The 20,570-nt window shown below is 57.8% G+C and overlaps 2 protein-coding genes across 6 annotated transcripts in view; one reads left to right on the forward strand and one right to left on the reverse strand.

Moving 5' to 3' along the window:
* On the reverse strand, positions 1 to 5,635 carry LOC311442327 (maestro heat-like repeat-containing protein family member 7). Of its 3 annotated transcripts, XM_084531420.1 has the most exons (19): positions 5,626 to 5,635; positions 5,390 to 5,516; positions 5,228 to 5,314; positions 4,988 to 5,092; positions 4,653 to 4,836; positions 4,225 to 4,334; positions 3,825 to 3,974; positions 3,573 to 3,727; positions 3,328 to 3,475; positions 2,938 to 3,116; positions 2,718 to 2,855; positions 2,418 to 2,532; positions 2,156 to 2,293; positions 1,795 to 1,971; positions 1,469 to 1,621; positions 1,172 to 1,273; positions 967 to 1,069; positions 828 to 875; positions 1 to 686 (listed from the first exon to the last, which is right to left on the reverse strand). In XM_084531420.1, exons 1-19 carry the CDS (start codon positions 5,628 to 5,630, stop codon positions 517 to 519), a joined length of 2,394 nt encoding a protein of 797 aa, XP_084387546.1. In that variant the 5' UTR covers positions 5,631 to 5,635; the 3' UTR covers positions 1 to 516. The 3 variants fall into 3 exon arrangements, with proteins under 3 accessions (XP_084387546.1, XP_084387545.1, XP_084387544.1); XM_084531419.1 differs by having other exon boundaries at positions 828 to 1,069; positions 2,938 to 3,044; XM_084531418.1 differs by having other exon boundaries at positions 828 to 1,069.
* A 5,069-nt stretch (positions 5,636 to 10,704) lies between these two features.
* The window catches only part of RAD54L2 (RAD54 like 2), a 60,279-nt gene continuing 50,413 nt past the window's right edge, over positions 10,705 to 20,570 (forward strand). For 2 of the 3 annotated variants that reach the window (XM_084531425.1, XM_084531421.1), the window contains exon 1: positions 15,916 to 16,011. The gene's annotated coding sequence lies outside the window, so the exon portion shown is untranslated. Of the gene's footprint in view, positions 10,755 to 15,915; positions 16,012 to 20,570 lie in introns of those variants that run through there. The other variant, XM_084531422.1, reaches the window with a different exon arrangement.

Genomic DNA, 20,570 nt, shown 5'->3' on the forward strand with positions numbered 1-20,570 from the left:
GAAGGGAAGGGAAGGGAAGGGAAGGGAAGGGAAGGGAAGGGAAGGGAAGGGAAGGGAAGGGAAGGGAAGAAAATGGGGGAGACCGCGCGAAAGGCCAGAGAGAGGGCAAAGAGCGAGGCCCCCAGGCGTGGGGCGTGTGCGCAGAGCTGCGCTCCAGGGAGGGCTGCACGGTGCCCCCGGGGCTGGGGAGGCACAGCCTGCGTGTAGCTGAGGATGCTGCTGGCCAGCTCCGATGGCAACGAGGAGGAGGAGGCCACTTTCCGCGCTCAGGGCGCTCAGGGTGGCCCAGTGGAGCTGCGGCTGTGCCATCCCTGGCAGTGTCCCAGGCCGAAGCGGGGGTCTTGGAGCAGGCTCGCTGCTGGAGAGGCGCCGGCTGAAGCCCTGTTGTTCATGGGCTTCGGGAGCTGCTTCGGGCGTGCCCCCGGCACGCAGAAGGCCGGAGAAGTGGAGGGAACGTGCCCGGGGAGCGGGGCTGCGCCGCAGGCAGGAGGAGATGCCGGGAGCTTTCCAGCACGCTCAGCTGCCTGCCGGGGAAGAGCGTCGCCTCCTCCACGCCTTCTGCAGCCTGGAGCACAGCTGCCGAAAGCTGAAGCGCGAGCGTGGCCATGGTGCTTGCAGGATCAGCCCCGTCTGAATCGCCAGCGACGAGACCGACTTGCAGGGGTCGTTTGCCAAGCCTCGCAGGGCTGAGAGAACAGAGAAGGAGAGGCGAGGTGACGGCCCTGCACCCGCAGAGCGCCCGGCCCCCCGCCGACGTTGCCCCCAGCTCTCCGCACAGCCAGGAGGGAGCAGGGGCCAGGCTCCTGCCATCCCCCTCCCTGGCTCACCTTGGCAGATGTCCTGGCGCTGATCCAGCAGGTGCCTCCCCACGAGCCCTGGGGACACACGGCCTGTCAGCGCCCCCGGCTGCTCCCCGGGGCGCAGCACGAAGGCACAGGGACGGGGGACCCCAGGCTCGCGGCTCACCAGTGAACCTCACAGCCTCCCGCCGCAGGGGCTCCTGCGGGCTCTGCAGGTAGGGCAGGCTCTGGGTCAGGTACTCCTCTGCTGCGCTGCTCCTCCTGGCCAGCTGCAGAGGGAAGGGCGCGGGCTCAGCGCAGGGCGGCCCCGGCCCCGGCCCCGGCCCCGGCCCCGGCCCCGGCCCCGGCCCCGGGTGCAGAACTGTGCGTACCAGGCACTCGCCGATCTCCCAGCTCTGCAGCGTCTCGGCCAGGTGCGCCAGCTGCCTCCAGCGCAGGACGCGCGCGACACCAAGGAGGGCTTCCCGGGAGGCCTGCAGAACAGCTGAGATGGCAGCAGAGCCTGGGCAGAAGACCCTGCTCCCCCCTCCGCAGGGAGGGGGCCTCAGTGGAGACTAACGCTGCCAGCAGCTGCAGCACCCCTGGTGCTCGGGGGCCCCCAGGGCAGGGCAGGGCAGGGCAGGGCAGAGCAGTCAGCATCGCCCTCCCCCGAGGAGCAAAATGCCCACCTCGGCCACGCTCTCGTCCTGGTCGTGCAGGTGGAAGGACAGCGGGAGCAGGCTCCTGTGTGCCACCTGCTGCAGCTTCTCTTCGCTGCCCTCCACCAAGCCCAGCGTGTCGAGGAAGAGGCGAATAGAGAGAAGCCGCACCGTGCTTGACTCCTGGGGAGGGCGAGAGGGGGACATCGGTCCCGCTGGGGGCAAAGGCCCCGAGCCCCCAGAAGCGCTCCAAAACGAGCCTGCCCAAGGGCTCGCAGCGCCCCGGGCTGGGCAGCGGGCAGGGAGAGCCCACAGCGGGCTGTCCCAGGGACGCAGCCATGGGGACGCAGCCTTACGTCGCCAAAGAGGGCTGGGAGCTTGCCGGCCAGCTCCAGAGCCGTGAGGCTGAGCGTCCTCCCCTCCAGGAGCCGCAGCATGGTGCTGAGCACGGGCAGAGCGACAGCGCGGGTGTCGCTGTCTGCACCCTGCAGCTGCTCCGTGATGCTCGGCAGCAGGACGAGCGCTCGCCTCGCCTGTGTGAACAAAACACCTTCCTTTGGGGAAAGCAATGACTGCCCCCTGGGCGACAACACTCTCCCAGCCCGCCCAGCGCCCCTTCCCCTCCCCGCTGCCTGGCGAGGTGCCGAGCCACAAGAGCCCGGGGCCAGCCCAGCCCGAGCCGCGGCACTCGTGGCGTTGCCGGCTGCCCCCGCTCACCGTGGCCGGCCTCTCGGTGAGCCCCAGGATCGCCCTGAGCACCAGGCTCTGCATGCCCAGGCACGGGCTCCGCAGGTAGCTGGCAAAGAGGCTCACGACGCAGTCCAGCTCGTCGCCGAGCTCTGTGCACTCCAGCAGCTGAAAAGGACGTGGGGCGCAGTGCCGGCTCAGCAGCAGGAATGCCAGGGCAGGAATGCCAGGGCACGGCCAAGCCTGGCCCCGAGGCCCACGTGGGCTCGCTGCTCCCGCTGCCCCTGCTCACCTCGCTGAGGATGACCATGGCCACCGTCTCCCAGGAGGAGGCCTCCATGCGGAGCAGCTCGACCAGCTGGTGGATGATGGTGGCGCGCAGGCTCCTGGGCAACTCCTTCATTTCCCTGGCAGGGAGAACGGCAAGCAGGCGCCGTCAGCCCCGAGCCGGGCGGGCCCAGCTCTCCTGGCTTTGCACCGCTCTCTTTTGGCACCGCCCCAGCGGCCACGGGCACCCGTGCTGTGGCAGCACTTCCTCCGAGAAGCCCCTGTCACCTCCAGGGCTGGGATGGTGCCGACGAGGGGCTCTCACCTGGCCACCACCTGCACGCCCCAGAGGTGGCTCTCGGCGCTGAGAAGCGCGGCCCAGCCGCCCTGCGCCTCGATGGCCAGCACCTGGCTCCCCAGGCCCACGCTGCGGAGCAGCGCTTTCAGGGCCTGCACCGTGGACCTGCAGGCAGAGAAGGGCCCGGGTCACGCCGGGAGCCCCAGCCCTGGGCTCCTCTGAGCAGCAGGGGCCGGGGCTGTGGCACCTGACGGGAGTGAGCAGGTCCTGCGGGTGCTTCTTCCAGAAGACCTGCACCTCCTGCAGCGTCAGCTCCGTGGTGAAGGACACTTGGAAGAGGAGGGCCAGGAAGAGCTGGGGGAAAATGGCGTTGGCCTCCCCCCGGCTGGTAGGCAGCAGGAGGATCTCGTGGAGGGGCCTTGCTGCCTGCAGGAAGCACCCGGAGGCGGAGGCGTGGGCAGGGAGGGACAGAGGAGGACGGAGCCCCCCAGGCTGGTGCCCCAGGGTGCGGAGAAGGCTGGCAGGGGCCAGGGGAGGGGAGCGGGGCCCCTGCCCCTGCCCCTGCCCCTGCCCCTGCCCCTGCCCCTGCCCCTGCCCGACGGAGACGCAGACGCAGACGGGCAAGCGAGGAACTCACGGCCAGGGCCAGGACGCGCGGGTGGTCCTCGGTGGAGGTGGATGTCTTGCAGCCAGACTGGTTCATGAGGATGCGGAGCAGCTCCCGCAGCACCCTCTCTGTGCCTGGGGGCTCAGACACCGTCGCCCTCCACATGGTGACGGCGACGCTGCGGGACCCCCGGGCTGTCAGCAGGGCCGCCCCCGGCCCCCGGCCCGGCTGACGGCTTTGGGGGTGTGCGAGAGGAGCCCTGCTGGGCCCCGTACCTGGTGCAGGTCGGCGAGCACTGCAGCAGGCTGGCAACCGTCTCCCTGGGGCGCTTGCTGGCCAGCAGCAGCAGGGCCCTGTCCAGGCTCTGAAGGGCCAGCGCGGCTCTGACGGACGGCAGGCTTCTGTAGATGGCCCACACGATGTGGAGCACCTGCCGGGGGGACACGGCTGAGACCGGGCCGGCACCAGGGCAGGAGCTCTGGAGGCTGGAGCCGTGGCCGTGGCCGGGGGTGCTGGCGGGCACCCACCTGTCCCGAATGGAAGTCGGTCTCTGCCACCAGCACGTCCACCATGTGGGCAGCCAGCTCGGTGCTGTGGGGACTCGGGGCTCTCATGCTCTCGACGGCGGCGAGGAAGACGCCCAGGCGCTCCGAGGGCTGCAGGTACTTCATGAAGATCTGTGGGAGGAAGGGCAGCACGTCAGCCACCCCAAGGGCTGCGACGGCCCCGCTCAGCCCTGCTGCTCCCAGCGCCCCAGGAGAGCTGGGAGCAGGGGCTGGGCGACGGCTGGGGTGCGGCCGCGTGCGGGCCCCGTGGGGACCGGGCTTTGTCGGGGACGGCGCCGGTCCTCTTGCTGACGTCGCAGGGCCGGGCTCTCCTCCGGGGCTCGGGGCTCGGGGCTCGGGGCTCGGGGCTGGCGCTTCTCACCATGAGCATCCTGTTGCTGTTGCTGTCTTCGGAGAGCCGCAAGGACAGCCGAGCTCGCCAGCTCTGCCAGCCCTGCGGCTGCTCGGCATCCTGGTCCCACAGCCTTGTGCCTGGAGAAAAGCGGACACAGGGTCTGTCGGCGGGGGGGCTGGGGACCTGGCAGTGGCAGCCGGGGGCTCGGGCACAAGCCTCCCCGGCAGGAAGGGGGCATGCCAGAGCAGAGCCGGGGGCAGCGCGGCCAGGGAGGGCCCGGGCTCTCGCGCTCAGGGCAGGGGGAACGGCTCGTCAGCCCGCGGCAAGGCAGCCGGGCTCGCTCGCTCGCTCGGGTCTCTCCTGCTGAGGAGAGGGGCCCAGGCGGCCTGGTGCTGGCCTGGCTGTGCCGGCGTGCCCGTGTGTGGAGGGACCCGGCCCGACGCGGCTCCTCTCACTTCTTTGCTGCGTGATGAAGAGGCAGAGGTGGCGCACAGCCTCCGCTGCCTCGTGGCTTTTTCCCTCGTTCTCGCAGGTGCAGCACAGGAGGAGGTACCCCACCAGCCTCCCCAGCATGGCGAAGCGGTGCTTCTCGGGGTGATGATGCCTCGGCACTGTGGCTCCTGCTTTGCAGGAGCTGACCTGGGGAGAGAGGCAGCGCGGGACCACGGCTGAGCGGGGCGGCAGGGCCCCAGCCCCAGCCCCGGCTCTGCGCAAGCCTGGAGGTGGGGAGAGCCGCGGCCGTGGAGCGAGGCCGGGGGCGCCGGGGCTGCCTGCAGCAGGGGCTCCCTACCTGGGGCAAGGAGCAGCTGGTGAGGAAGGCGGCCAGCCTGGCGATCCGCGCCATGGCCCTCTCCTCCACGGCCTCCGGCTGCTGCTGGGTGAAGGGCAGCAGGAGCTGGGGGGAGAAAAGCTGCTGGTGTGCCCGCAGCACGGGGCACTGCTCCTTCCCGTTGTCCCCCCGGACAGGGTGTCCCCCAGGCGGGTGGCCGTGTCCCCGTCCTGCTGAAGCCCAGCCTTTGCCCAGCCCCACCTTCAAGATGTTCTGCAGCTCCAGGAGGCCGCGGGCGCCGGCGCTGCTCACCAGCGCCTGCAGCAGCCTGTCCAGGGCTTCCACGGTCTGCAAAGAGGAGGACAGGGCTCGGGGCGCCCGAACGCGGAGCAGTGGCAGCCCCAGAGCCCGGCCCGTGCATACGCTGGAGTAGAGAGACGTGTCCGTGTCCGTGTCCGTCCCGTCCTCGTGGCCAGGGAGGTGGAAGACCCTGCAGAAGCAGGCGTGCAGGAGGCCGTCGGTCATGTCCTGCGGCAGCAGCCGTGCTGTGCTGCAAGGGGAGGGGGGCAGAGGTGAGGAACGCCCCCTGTGCGGCACCCTGTGCCCCACTCGGGGCCCCTGGCCGGGAGTGGCGGCCAAGCCCGCGCTGGCCCAGGTACCTCATGGCGGCGATGGCGAGCATGGCTTTCTGCCGCACCTCTGTGTCCAGGCGGTCGCTGGGCTCCTCCTGCAGCAGCGCCTGCAGGGCACAGCGCGACGGATGGCACAGGGCAGCGTCCCCTGGCCAGCGAGCGGCTCCAGGGGCTGGCCTACAGCCTCCAGGATGGCTGCCCCGTCCCAGACGGCTCCCGGGGCTCCCCGCTGGCCCCTGCAGCGGGAAGGGCCGTGCCCAGCACCCGGCCAGAGGGCAGGGCGTCCCCTCACCTCGATGCTCTGCGCCACCTCCAGCTGGCAGAAATACAGCGCGTCCCACGTGCGGGGGTCCGCGACGGCGGCTTGGCAGGCGTCGCAGACGGAGGCCAGAAACCTCAGCTTCTGCGCCTCTCGCTGAGCCGCGCAGGGGAGAGACGAGCGAGCGGGTCAGGGGAGCCCAGCAGGGGTTGCCCGCAGGAGGCCAGCAGCCGCGGCACAAAAGCGAGCGAGCGAGCGAGCGGTACCTTGGGTCTGCGGCTGCAGCAAGCGCGGAGGAAGCTCAGGGCGTCCTCTTGCTCCTGATGCGCCACGGCCGAGGCAGAAGGGCCCACGCCGGAGCCAGAGGGCGCCTGCAGTGGCTGCACCTCGGTCTCCTCATAGGGCTGCGGCTGGGGCCTGGAGGCCGGGGAGGCCCCAGCCTCCTCCAGCCAGGCCGCTCGCGGGGAGCAGGGGGGTCTCCCCGACATCCTGCCGGGAGCGCTCAGGAGGGAATGTGGCTCCTGCTCCTGTCGCGGGGGAGGGAGGGAGGGAGGGATGCCACAAAGTGCCAGCGCTGCCACCGGCCCCAGGCCCCCTCCTCTTGCCCGCGGGTGGCCCCAGAGCCCCGCGGGGGTCCTGTCCCCAGGGGCCTGCAGACGCCAGCCCCTGTCCTGGAGGGAGGTCCCCCTGCCCGGGGCTGCCCCCAGCCCCACTGCCGACCCAGGCCCCTTGGGGCCGGCCCCGCTGCGCAGCCCTGGCAGCGCTGCCCCACCTGCTCCTCAGCCCTGGCTCCTGCGCTGGCTTTCTGGGGCAAGGTGCCCGCGCTTTGTGCCTTTGCTTCGCACCTGGAGCACCTGGGAGCACTCCAAGCCGTCGCTGCTGCACGGAACCAGGTCCGTTGTGTCCGTTGGGACGGGACCCGCCCCAGAGCCCCCGCCCCAGAGGCCCTGCTCCCGGTTCCGGAGACGCTGCCTGGGCCCTGCAGTGGGCAGACGAAATGAGAATAACATCGGGGACCCTAAACACGGGGAACTGTTCCTTGGAAGTGGCCGCCTGGTCCACGACATTGACGTGGAAGCAAGAAAAAGCCACTAACAAGGAGGGGTTATCCTTTCAAACAAGGCTTTGGAGCCCCACGAAGAGGCTTTTGCCCTAACATGTGATGCTGAGGTCTGAAAAAAATGCCTGCATCCAAAAACGGAAGGTGTAGGTGATAAAAAGATGGCTTTGGATCCCAACTATAGGCTGTCTTAGTGATGAAAACGTCCTGAAAGCTGGGTGCTTAAGAACAAGGCTGTGGTCTCTAAAGAGGAGCCTTGGTGCCATGCCTGTATGCTTCTCAGCTGCAAAGAAAGGGTGATAAGAAGGTTTTGGATCCGCAAAAGATGCTCTTAGCCCTGAAGAGAAGGGGTTATAGGGTGAAAATGAGGCATTTGGCCCTAAAAATTTTGGCTTTGTTTCCTCAGAAATGGGCTTTTCTGTGCGCCAGAGCATCGCAAAGTCCCTGCTGGCTACTGGCAGGTAGTCACAGGTTTGGTGGCTCCAATGGGGCCACATGGGGCTGAATGGATGCTGGGGGAAACTGCTCTCCAGTAAGAAACTGCTCTTTCAGCCTGCAGAAAGACAGCCAGGCTGGGTCAGGTTTCTAGTCAGAGGACTAGTTAAATAGGACAGAACCTCTGAGTTTCCTGCTTCTTTCGCGCTGTTTGGCTGCCTGTTCTTTGTCTCCTTGTCCTGGCCAGCCTGCTGTCCGGCGCCCTGTGGGCTGGACACACAGCTCTCTGTCTCCTCAGGCGTTTCCTTAGAGCATCAACAAGTCCTGAGCCCTGCGGGTTGGATGGCTGAGAGAGGGAGTTAGGGGTATACAATAAATCATTAGCCACTAAAAAGGAGGAATTATCCTTTCAAACAAGGCTTTAGAGTCCAAGGAAGAGGCTTTCTGCCCTAATATGTGATGCTGGGGCCAAAAAATGTCAGGGCAGCACGGCCCGCCCTCTAGTCTCTGCTTCCTCAAAATGGATGTTTGGACCCTAAAATTCAGGCCTCGGCTCCTAGCATGAAGATTGGGAATTTGAAAGCAGGGGTCTTACTCTCACATAAGGCTTTGCCATCTAAGAAGGACGCGTTGCATCTTATAATAAAATTGTGGACCCTTTGCAGTTCTCCTGCAAAGCCCTGAGAGGTACACAGCTCTCTTGATAGCACTGGGGCATCCTGGAAAAGAGCCAGGCAGAGTCCCTGCCTCCAGCTCACCCCACAGCAGAGCTGAGAGCAGGGCACCTGCTTTTGGAAATACCTCCTTGGTCCTGTGGTCTTCCTGGAGTCAGATAAATGGGAAAACCTTCCCCGCCTGCTGCTCGTTAACCCAGTGGAAGAAGCAGCTGTACAGCGGAGTGCCCTGGGCTGTCACCTCCTGCTGCAGCCCTCAGCCCCGCACCCTGTCCGTTTATGACTCCATGGCTGGGGCTGACTCCACACTGGGGTCGCTGTGTCCGTGGAAGCCTTGGCAAGTTCCTGCAAGCTTGTCCAGGGAAACTTCTCTCCCATTATTTGGCTGACGATTTCTAAACCTCTGTGGCTCCAGTTCCAGCCGTACATTGGCTTCTTCTGTCTCTTTTGTGGTTCTTCAATTTTCTCCTAATGCTTTACATAATTCTGGTTGCTACACAGTGTTTCCAGGCTCAGCCATCTGTAACAATCCTCCACCATGGCTGTGTGCAGTTTGGCTGCAGCACAGATGCTTTGCTGATTATTTTGCCTTTTATTTATTTATTTATTCACAGTCATTTTGGATGCTTGGAAATAAACTGAAATAGAGATTTTACTAATACCTTCCCCCTTCCTCATGCCAATTAACTTCAGTAATCTTTTGCCAAATCAGCCTTTGCATGGTCTAGACCAGGGTGCAGACAACAACACAAACTGCATCGAAGCGTGGAGCTCGGCTTACTCCCCACTTTTGCTCTCCCCAGTGTCACATAGAGGAGGAAGGTGGGCAGAGAGAACCAAGGGAGTGGCTCAGGAGGCCAAGCCCAAGTCAGAGAGGGTTTATCTGAGCACCTTAAATGTGGGTATTGTGTCATTGCACAGCGTGAGGGAGGGGAAATCTCAGGGGCTACTTCTTCGGCCAGAACACAGGGAATAGGAAGGATCCGAGTCCTGCCCTCCCACATGCTACACATGTCCCAGTCCCTGGACTATTAAATACAACACAGCCATCTGCTGTTTCATAATCCTTTGGTAGTATCTGAAAGGGAACGCTGTACGGTTCCCAGGCATCTTCTAAGATGAATATTGTCACCTCAGCTGCTTTTCTGATCTGTGAGCAGCAGCTTCCAAGCTGATTGACCATTTTATTGAATTCATCGTCGTTCCCTTCGTCCTGCCCATGGTCTGTGTGTTCAGGCTGCGTTGCATGCCAGCTTGGAAGGTCTTTCACCTGCTTGGGCTCCAGGTGTGCAGAGGAAAGAATAGCATATTAGTATCCCATCCTGTTTTATGCATCAGGGCATTTGTGCACACAGGCAGCCTTGAGATTATCTTCTTCACACGTACAATTCCATGATTTTCCCACTTAAACACCGAGTGAGAAGGCAGGAATAACTGTGTCGTGAAGATCCCTTCCCAAAGACAGGGCATGCAGGGATGATAGAGCATAATGAATTGTAAATTTTAAGCACAATATCTCCGCCCTTAATATGATTACGTTCATCTTCAACTCTACCAGTGTTTTAGAAAGAAGTTTTGGCATCACAAGAAATATGACTAGCATCTGCTGGCAGTAAAACAGGGAAGACCATGAGAGCTGCAGCAAAGTGTACGTGCAAATCAGATGTTATGGCTTGCACTTAGTTGTAAGGGGCTCCAAAGGCAGCATGCACAGGGCTCAGGGAAACCCTTAAATCAAAGAATCTGCAGTGGCTGCAGGTGCTGTAATGAACAAAATTTCTCCCGCACAAAGAAAAGAAGAGAGTGGAGAACATACAAAAAAAAAAAACAAAGGAAAAGTTGGCCATTCTATTTTATGGCTGCAGATTAGTAATTAAACCCTAACTGAGCCTACAGGATGAAGAAGCAAGTGTAAGTCTTACCAGCAGCAATGTGCTAATCTGTCTGTCCAAGACTCGATAACCTGCAAATATTTCTGCCTGTTTCATCACCACATGAAATAGAGAAATCATTTATTACTAGCCATTCAATTGCACGTATCCTTCCTCTGCCCCAACAAAACGCCTTTTGCCATCCCCATCTGCGACAAAAAATTGATTAAGTTGTGAAGCAAGCGATACAGAAAGGGTTCACTGAGCTTAAACAGGGTTCAATGGTCCTGGTTGGTCTGTAGCTGTCCTGCACGCATGTCCCATTGAAAACCATGGGCAAAACATGGACAAACTGAAGGTGGAGGCCAACAAGCTCTGCTCCAGGGGGAGGAACAAACCCTGGACAGGGCAGTGTCCCAAGCAGGAGAACCACACATAAGTGGGGGCCCCAAGTGAGGCTCATCAGGGCCACTGGGGCTCATTAGGGCCCTGACATTCGCAGCCCAGCACAAGGACAGGGTTATCACAGGCAGGAAGATCCCTGGCATGGAGCACCATCAGAATTAATTCCCCAGGACAAAGCTCCCTGGAGCAATGGGAAGGAGACTTTGGCAGAAGAGTGGTGGTGGAAACCCATTCCTCCTGGGCATGGATCGTGTCATTTTCTCTGCCCCACAGCTAATGAAAGGGACTTTGGGGGTTTTGGGGCTGTGGTTTGAGGTGGCCGTCATTTGGCTCACCTTGTTGCACCTGCTGCAACCAGCTGGCTGGGAAGGAGGGCTCAAAAGGAGAGAGCTGGGAATGTGGAGGGGTTTGGTTTCTCAGGCTGGGCCTGGAAGCATGCAAGCAAGAATATGGTAATGCCTTCTTTTAGCCTGCGTTTTGTTTGCTTAATGCTCAATTTCTGTGCTATGTACATATCGTACTGGTAAAGCAGTGAAATCAGAAAGCTGTGTACCTTCCAGGTTTCTGTAGGGCTTGCTGGGAATTTGCTAATGCTTTTTGCAGGTAATTCAGTGATGTAGCTACCTGTGCTGGAGCTTTGCCCATGTCTAGGGGATGTCTGGGCTTTGTGTGCTCTGTAGGCAGGTTTACTGATGAACTCATAGCCCCTGTAGTGGGTGGCTAAGCAGCATGAGCCCTGATTTAGCCAGGCACCCTGCTGCAAGGACTGCCAGGAGGAGCTGTGTGACCTCTCCTGATAGATGTTGCCTTGCATTAGTTCTTTAATTCACTACTTCTGTTTCCTTAAATACACTGCTTTCCTTCTTGTAGGCAAAGCAGTCTCTCCTGCCCTCACGCCCTCCTGTTATTACTCTGTGTATTATTGTAGCTTTGTTATTCCTTTTCCTGACCTGAAGCTGTAAGTTCCCACTTCTCTCTGGGAGAGGTGGTGCCTCGCTTTACCTTCCTATTGCCTTCTCCAAGTGGCTGCACCCAGTTCTGTCTTGCCCTTTTTGAAAACAGGATGTTGAAGGCAAGTAAGCAGTGCTGTGCTGAGCTATGTTACACTGCTTTGATACTGCAATCCTCCGCAGAGCAGCTCACCACAGGTTAAGAAAAATGCTGTCTCTCCAGGCAAAGAGATCATTGCTTGGAAATGCTACCGAATCTTTCCTCGACTGGTCTAGTTCAGTGCCTGGGATGTGGAGTTTAAGTTGTTTCAGGTAATGAGGGTTATGTTTAACTTTGTAACAAAACTCCCTGGCTCCTGTTCTGCAGTGTTCTTAGCTCCTTCTAGTGGGGAAAGGGGAAGGCTGCAGACTGACCATTGAGGTGCAAGGGAAATCCAAGCTGAACGTTAGGATGCTTGCTAAACGTCCACAAGCTGAACTACTACAACTTCACCTGACCCCTCTGTGAGGGGATGCTCCCCTGTAACTCCTTGACCAAGTCCCTGAGCACAAAGCTTCATGTAACTGATGCTGCCAGTGTGCTGATCTCTGCGTAGATTTGCTTCCCTCTGCGTAGCTGTTTGAGTCCTTTTCCCAGGAAGGGAACGGCTTAGCAGCACCTGGGGGTTTCCCTTCCTGTAGCCTGGATGTGCTTGCCCTGAGTGAGGGAACAGCTGGGGTGCTGGGAGGCAAAGGAAACTCTGGATGTCATCATCCAGAGTGAGCCCCAAATAAAGAAATGGGAAACTCAGAGGCAAGTCAAGGCACCTGGAAAAGGAGGCCTTTGTGCAGGCAGTGTAACTGAGGCAATGCAGGCTCTGCCAAGCAGGAGCACAGTGGCGTGGCATGGAGCACTGTTGGCTGTGGAAGGTCTGCAGCAAGCAGGAGTGGTGATGACATGGCACACTGGTGGCTCTGCCTCCTCCACCTTGGGTAAAACAACACGGGTCAGACCCAGCAACTGGAAAACAAGGGTCAAAGCAAGGGCATGCTCACCAGTGGCAGGAGTTATGCTGCAGCAGTTGTAATGCTGTCACTAGAGTATCTGAGAAACAGTTGCTGAGATTTATTGTCCCATCAAAGCTAACACACTTGTGCCAGTGACGAGGTTGGTGATTTATTAATTGTGTCCTCATGTGAGGACTCCCAGCAGAGTTGTAGAATGAAATTCAAAGCTGCAACTCTGTGTCCCCGGACCGCACGTTGATGGTGTTCACTTTGTTTCCAAGTATCTCATCACATGCTTTCAGTTTGTTGAACTTTGGGGCATAGCTGAGGATGGAAGAATCCAGAATGTCTGTCAATGCATGACAGGGCACTGAAAGGACAGCTTTGTTTCCCAGCTGATGGGGTATGTATTTCTCCTGAGACAGCCTTCAGTGCTCTCACCTGTGACTGTGGTTAGGCTTGGGAGATCTTTGTGTAACTTTCAAGGAAAGGTTTTTGCAAGGACTTTCCTGATGCATTTTGCAGGTTACAGCTTTCAGAGCACTTATTTGGAGGTGTTTCCCAAATTGTGCTTTGCACCTCTTTAAAAGACCCTGGGGTGGGAAGGGGACACAGAGTAACTACAGCAGTACTGGTCTCCTTTTCATGGCACTGAGCAGCAGGGCAGCAGAGTTACCTGATGGACACCTTCATCTGGATACCAAACCAAGGCCTGACAGCTCTGTGTATTGAGACCTCACTTTGAGATCACAGCTTTGATCAGAAAAGCTGTGAAAGGTAGGGCTTTGAAAGTGCCTTTTCCAAGTAGCTTGAAGCTTCATAAATTGTGCTCTGTTGGACAAGAATGACATAGCCAAGTGCAGAAGTGCTCATGGTTATGAGAGAATCAATTAGGGCATGTTGATGAATAATGTATGTGCAGCTTAGGAGGGATGGATGACATCTGTTTTATTTTTGTACTGTTAATTGAGAGTGATTCTAGGACAGAAAAGCACAAAGAGAAGAAGAGGAGTTTTGGGGGAGACTCTGGTTGGAGCATCAGAAGCTGGATGCTCACCAGAAACACTTCCTGTCCATTAGGCTGTAAAAACCTCAGAAAGAGAAATTGTTCTAATGTCCTCTACAGCTCCTAGTCCATGTAACTGATACTGCCTAGGAACCCCGCTCAGACTGTAAGTGACATGAACGCTTAAATAGAGGTTAAAGCTGCTGCTCCAAATCTGATGGCTTTTCCTGTATTAAGGTAGCTGCTGCCTTGCTCTTTTTGGCCCTTGTGGAAGTTGTGGGTTATTAATCAGCTCTCAGAGAGGGGGCATGCTGCTGTCCTGTACCCACCAGAATTTTGGCTGTGGTGAACAGTCACTGGCCCAGGGAACAACATCAGCTTGTTTGTATGGCACTTCTGGCGATGGCTGATATATGTGTGAAAGGCTGGGAAGGGATTTGGAGGGTTGCATGGACAGCTGCTCTGCTCCAGTTGGGTGGGAACCACTGAACCCACCTGGAAGACTGGCTACTGGAGTGACTGCAGAAGTGACCTTTGCTGGATTGTGCTTGCCAGTGCTGCTGTAGAGCAGCGAGTAGCTGAAGCATGATTTTTTTTTTTCCTTCTCATAATCATTAAGGTTGGAAAAGACCACCAAGATCATCTGGTCCAACCATCCCCCTACTACCACTGTCACCCCCTAAGCCATGTCCTAAGCACCATGTCCTTGAACACCCAGAGGGATGGTGACTCCACTCCCCTGGGCAAACTCTTCCAAACCCTGACTGCTCTTTCTGAGAAATGTCTCTTGATTTCCAAACTAAACTTCCCCTGGTGCAACTTGAGGCCATTCCCTCTAGCTACCTGTGAGAGGAGGCTGACCCACAGCTTCCTTTCAGGTACCTGTAGAGAGCAATGAGGTCTCCCCTGAGTCTCCTCTTCTCCAGACTAAACACCCCCAGTGCCCTCAGCCGCTCCCCAGAGGACTTGTGTCCCAGGCCCTTCACCAGCTTTGCAGCCCTTCTCTGGACATGCTCCGGGGCCTCGATGTCCTTCTGGGAGTGAGGGGCCCAAAGCTGAACACAGCACTTGATGTGTGGCCTCACCAGAGCACAGGGGGACGATCACCTCCCTGGTGTGCTGGCTGCACTACTCCTGACACAGCCAGGATGCTGTTGGCCACCTGGGCACACTGCTGGCTCATGTCCAGGTGAGCATCAACCAGCACCCCCAGATCCTTTTCCCCTGCACAGCTTTCCAGCCACTCTGCCCCAAGCCTGTAGCACTGCATGGGGTTGTTGTGGCCAAAGTGCAGGACCCGGCACTTGGCCATGTTGAACCTCATCCCATTGCCCTCTGCCCATCGACCCATCCTGTCCAGGTCCCTCTGCGGGGCCTTCCCACCCTCTGGCAGATCAATGCTTTCCCCCAATCTGGTGTCACCTGCAAACTCACTGAGAGTGCACTCCATTCCCTCATCCAAATCATCAATAAAGATATTAAAGAGGACAGGCCCCAACACCAACCCCTGGAGAACACCCCTGGTGACTGGTCACTAGCTGGATTTCACTCTGTTCACCACCACTCTCTGGGCCTGGCCATGCAGCCAGTTTTTAACCCAGCACAGAGTGTACCTGTGCAAGCCATGGGCTGCCATCTTCTCCAGGAGAATGCTGTGGGAGACCATGTCAAAGGCCTTGCTGAAGGGTAGGTAGACTACGTCAACAGCCTTTCCCTTGTCCCCCATCAGGTCACCCAGTCATAGAAGGTGATGAGGTTGCTCAGAAACCTTGCCTGTTCCAAGGTTTATTTCTGCTCCTTGTCCCAGACTTCCAGGTTGGGAGGCTGAGTACTCCAAGTTTAAGTGGTCTGGGTTGTAAAGACATGCAAAGAAGTCATTGAGAGCCTCATCCTTTTCCTTATCCTCAGTAGTTATGTTGCAGTGTAGAATGAAAGCCAACAGGAACTCCTCACGGTTCTGTTGGGGGTTCCTGTGCTTGCTTTACCTTGTACTTCTCTGCCTCTCTGAGGCCTCTGCCTTCATCTGGAGGTCTCTGTATGACGGGTTGGAGCCGTGAAAAATTCTGTAGTCTTCATGTCATGTTCAACGGAAAAAGGTCCCATGGAGGACTGGGTATTTAGGCAGGCGGGAGGGTGAAGGGCCTGGTATCTCATGCCTTTGAAGGATCCCCAGGGATGTGCTGTGTGAGATCTTTGAGCCTCCTGGCCACTGGTGTTAGTCCTTTGACTCTGGATCAGCTACGGCTTTCCTGAAATACGGGGACCTGCCGAGAGGCTGAGTTACGTGGGTTGAGCCCAGGCTGCCACCACAAACCCAAACTGAGGTTATCAGTCACTTTATTTTTTAATATTCTGGCTGTTTGGGTGCCAGCCTGGGGGGCCGGGCAGGAGGTTCCTCTGCTGCTCTTGGGTCATTTCACCAAAAGCAAACGCGGGGCTCCCACCGCTGCGCAGGGAGCTCTGGGGGCAGCGGCGTCGTTCTGCGGGCAGGGGGCTCTAACGCCTGGCTGGGCTTAATTACCTCAATTAGCAGCACCACTGAGGGGAAGGGAGGGAGGGGGGGGAACCTTTCTCCGCCCTGCGGAACCTTTGAGGCGGAGGCGCCTGTTGCTGCCCGGGGGAGCCGCGGCTGCTCCGGCGGGGGGGGTGCGGGGCCGGCCGCTGGCTGAGGCGGCCCCGAGCGGCGGCTGAGGGCCGAGGCCGGCAACGGGGGCGGCCGCCGGCAGCCGGGGCCCGCAGCCTCCCTTCCCCCGGCCCCCCGCCGAGGTGAGAGGAGCCCCGGCAACGGGGAGAGGTCCCGGGGGCCGAAAGAGGGCGGCGGGGAGCGGGGGGGGGGAACCGGCGGGAGGCCGCGGCCCCGCCCCGGAGGGTGTGGGGGGGGCTCCGGGCTGCGGGCCCCGGGTTGAGGGGGGGAGAGGGGGGCGCGGCCCCGGGGGGGGGGGGGGGGGGGAGCGGGGCTGGAGGCCGCCGGGGCCGGGCTGGGGCCTAAGCTGGGGGCTGGGGGCTGAGGGGGGCCTGGGGCGGAGAGCAGCGGGTGGATGGAGGGGCCCGGGCGGTGCTCGGAGCCGCTTTGGGGTTGGTGTTGGGGTTTTTGGGGTTGAGTTGTGGTGGCTGGCGGGGTGTGCAGGGTGGCACCGGGTTCCCCTCCCGCTCCTTCGCGGCTTTGTGCGAGGTCGGGGCTGGGAGAAGTTGTCAGCGTGTCACGGCGGTGTTCGTGCAGGTGTGGGGTCTTTATTCCTAAAAAAAAAAAACGACAACAAAGCTAAAAGATCCGAGCTCTTTTCCCTCTTCTTTATGCGAATGAGGTGGTGATGATCACATCTCATTGTGTTTTTAAACTTTGTCAACGTCGGGTGGTTTTTTTGGGCAGTCACCCCAGCGTTGTGCCTCGTGAACAATCCCTTAGCCCCCAAGCGATCCCCGCAGAAGCTTCTGCTTCGGTTCAAGGTGTTTCTGCTGCCTGGCCAAAAGTTGTAATCCCCAGCCCCTCCCCGGCTTGGAGCGATGGACCGACCTCTGTCCGCTTCGATGTGAGATCAGTTGGTTCAGAATAAGCAGCCTTTGTTTTGCTTTGGTACGTCTGCTCCAGGGGCGGTAGCATCCAGCAGAGGGATGAAAACAAAACAGCCCGCCTGGACTGCTGCTGGTGCTCCTGCTGGAAGCTCCACCGTGGCCTGGCTTTGTCAGCACGGCTCCTTTTCCAGGTGTGAGGCTGCACCTCTGGAACACGCGGAGTGAACAGCGCAGCCTTGTATCCTGTGATCTGAACAGCATCAGGGTGTAGGGCTTGGTCAGCAATGGTACATGCTGAATGTGAAATTTCCAAGAAAATTCAGTCCCTGATTTAAGGGAGAGCTGTTGTGGGTGCAGCGTGTGATCTTTTCTAGGCTGGCACTGCCTTGGACTGAATACCACCTTTTTTCCCCTGAAAAAGGTTGACTCTTTAGCCACTGTGTTCCCCTTGTACTACAGCTGGGTCATTGGTAACTTCTTCATCCCTGAAATCTCCTGACACTCTGAAATTCCCATTCTGGTACTGGGGAGTAGTTCAGATCCTGAGCACTACTGTGTGTCCTGCACATCACACGCTCTTTTCAGGAGGAGAACCAAACAATGTGTGCTGCCTCATCTCGGTAGTGGATGCATTTTAGTGAAGATTTGAGAGGTGTAGCCTGACATAAAAAACTGTAACAGGTTGTTATCGTGTTCTCTGGAATCGAAATCGGTGTCATGGGGTAATTCAGGTTGGGAACTGCCGCAGGAGGTGTTTGGTCCAGCCTGTTGCTCAAAGCCGTGTCAGCACCCAGTTCAGAGCAGGACTTTGTTCACTCACATCGGAAGCCCTCCAAAGCCAACAATTCACCAGTCCCTGGGCCCCTGCTGCGGGGCTTGACCTGTCCTCCCGGGGAGAAGCCTCTCCTGTGGGTCAGGTCACAACCTCTGCTCTTGCAGTTTACAACCTCCGGGCTTAAACAACCTCCCTTCGTGTGGCAAGTGTGGCAGCCCTCCTCTGAACTCTCTCAGTTTTGTGTCTTTCATGTGCTGGGGGTGTCCAAAAAAGCATGTGTTGTGCTTCAGGTGGCTCTCAGGAGTGCCGAGGGGAAGGAAGGAGTCACTTCTCTCGGTCGGGCCGTGCTCCTGCTGCTGGGGCCCGGCGTGCTGTTAGCCTGCATCGCTGCCAGGGTGCACTGCTGACTCACGTTTAGCGTTCTGTCCTCCATCTGTGACCCTCCGTGTGCACACACAGGCTGTGTGTGTGTGTGTGTGCACGTGCTGCAGCCTTCCCTTCTCCTCCCGCCACGCAGCTCCAAAGAGGTGGGACTGGGTTACCAGGGCAAGGGGGGAGCGGTGCTGGAGTGGGATCTTCCCAGGAGGACTGAGGTGCATCTTGTTTGATCCGAAGCAAAACCAGAATATAAGAACATAACAAAGCATGGAGTGTTTTCCTGTTTGTTGTTCATAGGTGCAAGGTAAACGGGACAGTTGCAGTGTTTTTAACTACACTTAGTGGCAGCAAAATCATCCTTCTGTCGTTCCTTTGAGCTGGTTTCTCTCAGGTGCCCGAAAGCATCTGGGGGGTAGTACCCTGTAGGAGAAATATCTGCACCAAAGTTTCATAGTTTAAACCTTCGGTGAGTTCAGTCCCTGCAGCAAAGCACCATTTGATGTATTCTTGGATACTTGGTACAGAAATAGAGATCTGTGTTTACTGTTTATGCAAAACAATCTCTACTTAATGTTTTCCTGATTGGCAAGTATGTCAAGTTAATTACAGCTAGGGTTGTTTCAGAGAGTTCTCACTGCAAAACAGGAATTTACTGTGCTTAAGCAGCATTTTTAGCCATAGAAAAACAAAAGGCTATGTAGAGATGTGTTTTCTTTTCCAAATCGGTGTTCTCTTAAGTATTAAACAGGAATATTTAGGCTTATGCTTGTAGGATACCTCGTGTAGGATCTGATGTTTGGGTACTCTGAAACTCTGAAAGTCTCATTTCTTGCTAACTTTTGAAAACCTTGCATTTACATTCTGGGGTTTTGTGCTTATCAAGAAACAGAATCTTGAAGAGGAATGATAAAGTAACACCATTCCTCGTGTGAGAAAGGGGAAGCATTACTCGACGAAATCCTTTGTCATTGCGTGCTGTGAGAGGGGTGAAGGGGGAATTGGAAGTAGCTCTTGGAGGCCAAAATTGTTGAAGAGGCAACTTGTGAAGCTGGCTGGGCTTCTGAGAGTGTGGTGCACTTGGGTTCTGGTTTAGCCATCTTTAATCTTTTAAGCAGCCTAGCTGCAGACTTCTTGTTCTAAGTAACATTCAGAAAGTTACTGATCAATATTTCATACGTGGTAGCCAGCAAATGCTAAGTGCTCGCATCTGTTAGCAGACTGAGCGTGGCTGAAGTTGAAACAAGCTTCGGAAAAAAAGGCATGGAAAATAAGTTCTTCAGCCGTGCAGGTGTAAAACCCAGAGAACTGACTTGAAAAATTCCTCAAAGCATAAGAAATAGGTCTTTCAAACTTCTTGGAGGCCAGGCAAACTTGGTGCTGTGTCTGAAGCCAAAAGGCAGCATGTCAGCCAGTCCTGCAAGCGAGACCGATGCGGCGCTGCTGTAATCTCAGGGCAGCTGTGATCGTTTCAATTTTGTTCTTGCTCAGTCAGTGTGAATGCTGGGCTTGGGGTCAGCCTGACACCTCCAAAAGCCTTGTGGCATATCGAAGGCAAGATGAATTCTCTCAAAGAAAAAAAAAAAAAAAAAAGGGAGGCGAGTATCACAGCACTTCAGTGTAACGGCCGCGCTGTCCGTGTGCTCTGTTCAGTGCGCGAGTGGTTGCGGTGACTGGGAGCGCTTTGTGGTGGCCTTTCAGCGTGCCCTAGGGTTACTGTTCTAGAGGGGTGTCGGCGAATTTGAAGGTGAATGAATCAACCTGGGTGTTAGGGATTTATTCAAACATCAGCAAAGACCTGAAGGCTGCCATGTACCTGTCTAGAGGATGCATTGAATCTGTGCCTGAGCGGAGGCCTCCCGGACAGCTTGCTGACCCGAGATACCATTGAAGGCTGCAGAAATATTAAGGAGAGGACTTAGCCAGCTGCTTCAAAAGGAATCTGGAGAAATCTCAGACTTTGGTTTGCAGTACAAACAGCGTTCGTACCGCGGAGTAGCATCAGCTACGGTCCGAAAGCCCAGGAACTTGAGCACTTCTTGGACACCTGCCTGGAAAGGAGGCTGAGGTGAGCGGTGTCTGGCTGGTGCAGCTTTGCCCGACTGCAGGCCTGCCTGGAACTGTCCAGGTGGCAGCCTGAGCAGATGCCACGTGCTGGCATGGAACACCTCCAGCTGCTGTACGAGGGCTGCAGCCAGGGGCTAAGCGTGCTGGAGGGCTTCTGCTGGCAGAGGAACAGAAAAATCAATGCTGGAATACCTGAATGTACAGCCAACATGCTTTCTCTGTCCCAGATGCATCCAAACTTGTGCTGAGCACGAGGAGGACTTTGATCAAGGCCTAATGTGCACAACAACACTTTACATAACAAGGGAGCCTTAAGAGAGGCATTAAACTTATAAAAGCAATTAAAGAGGCTCTGTGGTGATTTGGCAGATAACAAGCAGACATTACTCTGGCATTCTCTGCGGAAAGCTCGCTTGATCTAATTAACAAAGAGCCGGGGCTGTGCAAGGGCAGAATTGATGAACAGAAACTGCAGATCCCTTCTGCTGCTCAGCCAGTGTGGGCGATCGAGTACAAAGAGCCTGTAGGACCAGCACGGTCTGGGAAGGAGTTCAAGCATGGAGATCCCGTGGAGATCTTCTACGTTCTTCCTTTG

This window comes from Aythya ferina (genome assembly GCF_964211825.1).
Source record: "Aythya ferina genome assembly, chromosome: 10".
NCBI lineage: Eukaryota > Metazoa > Chordata > Aves > Anseriformes > Anatidae > Aythya > Aythya ferina.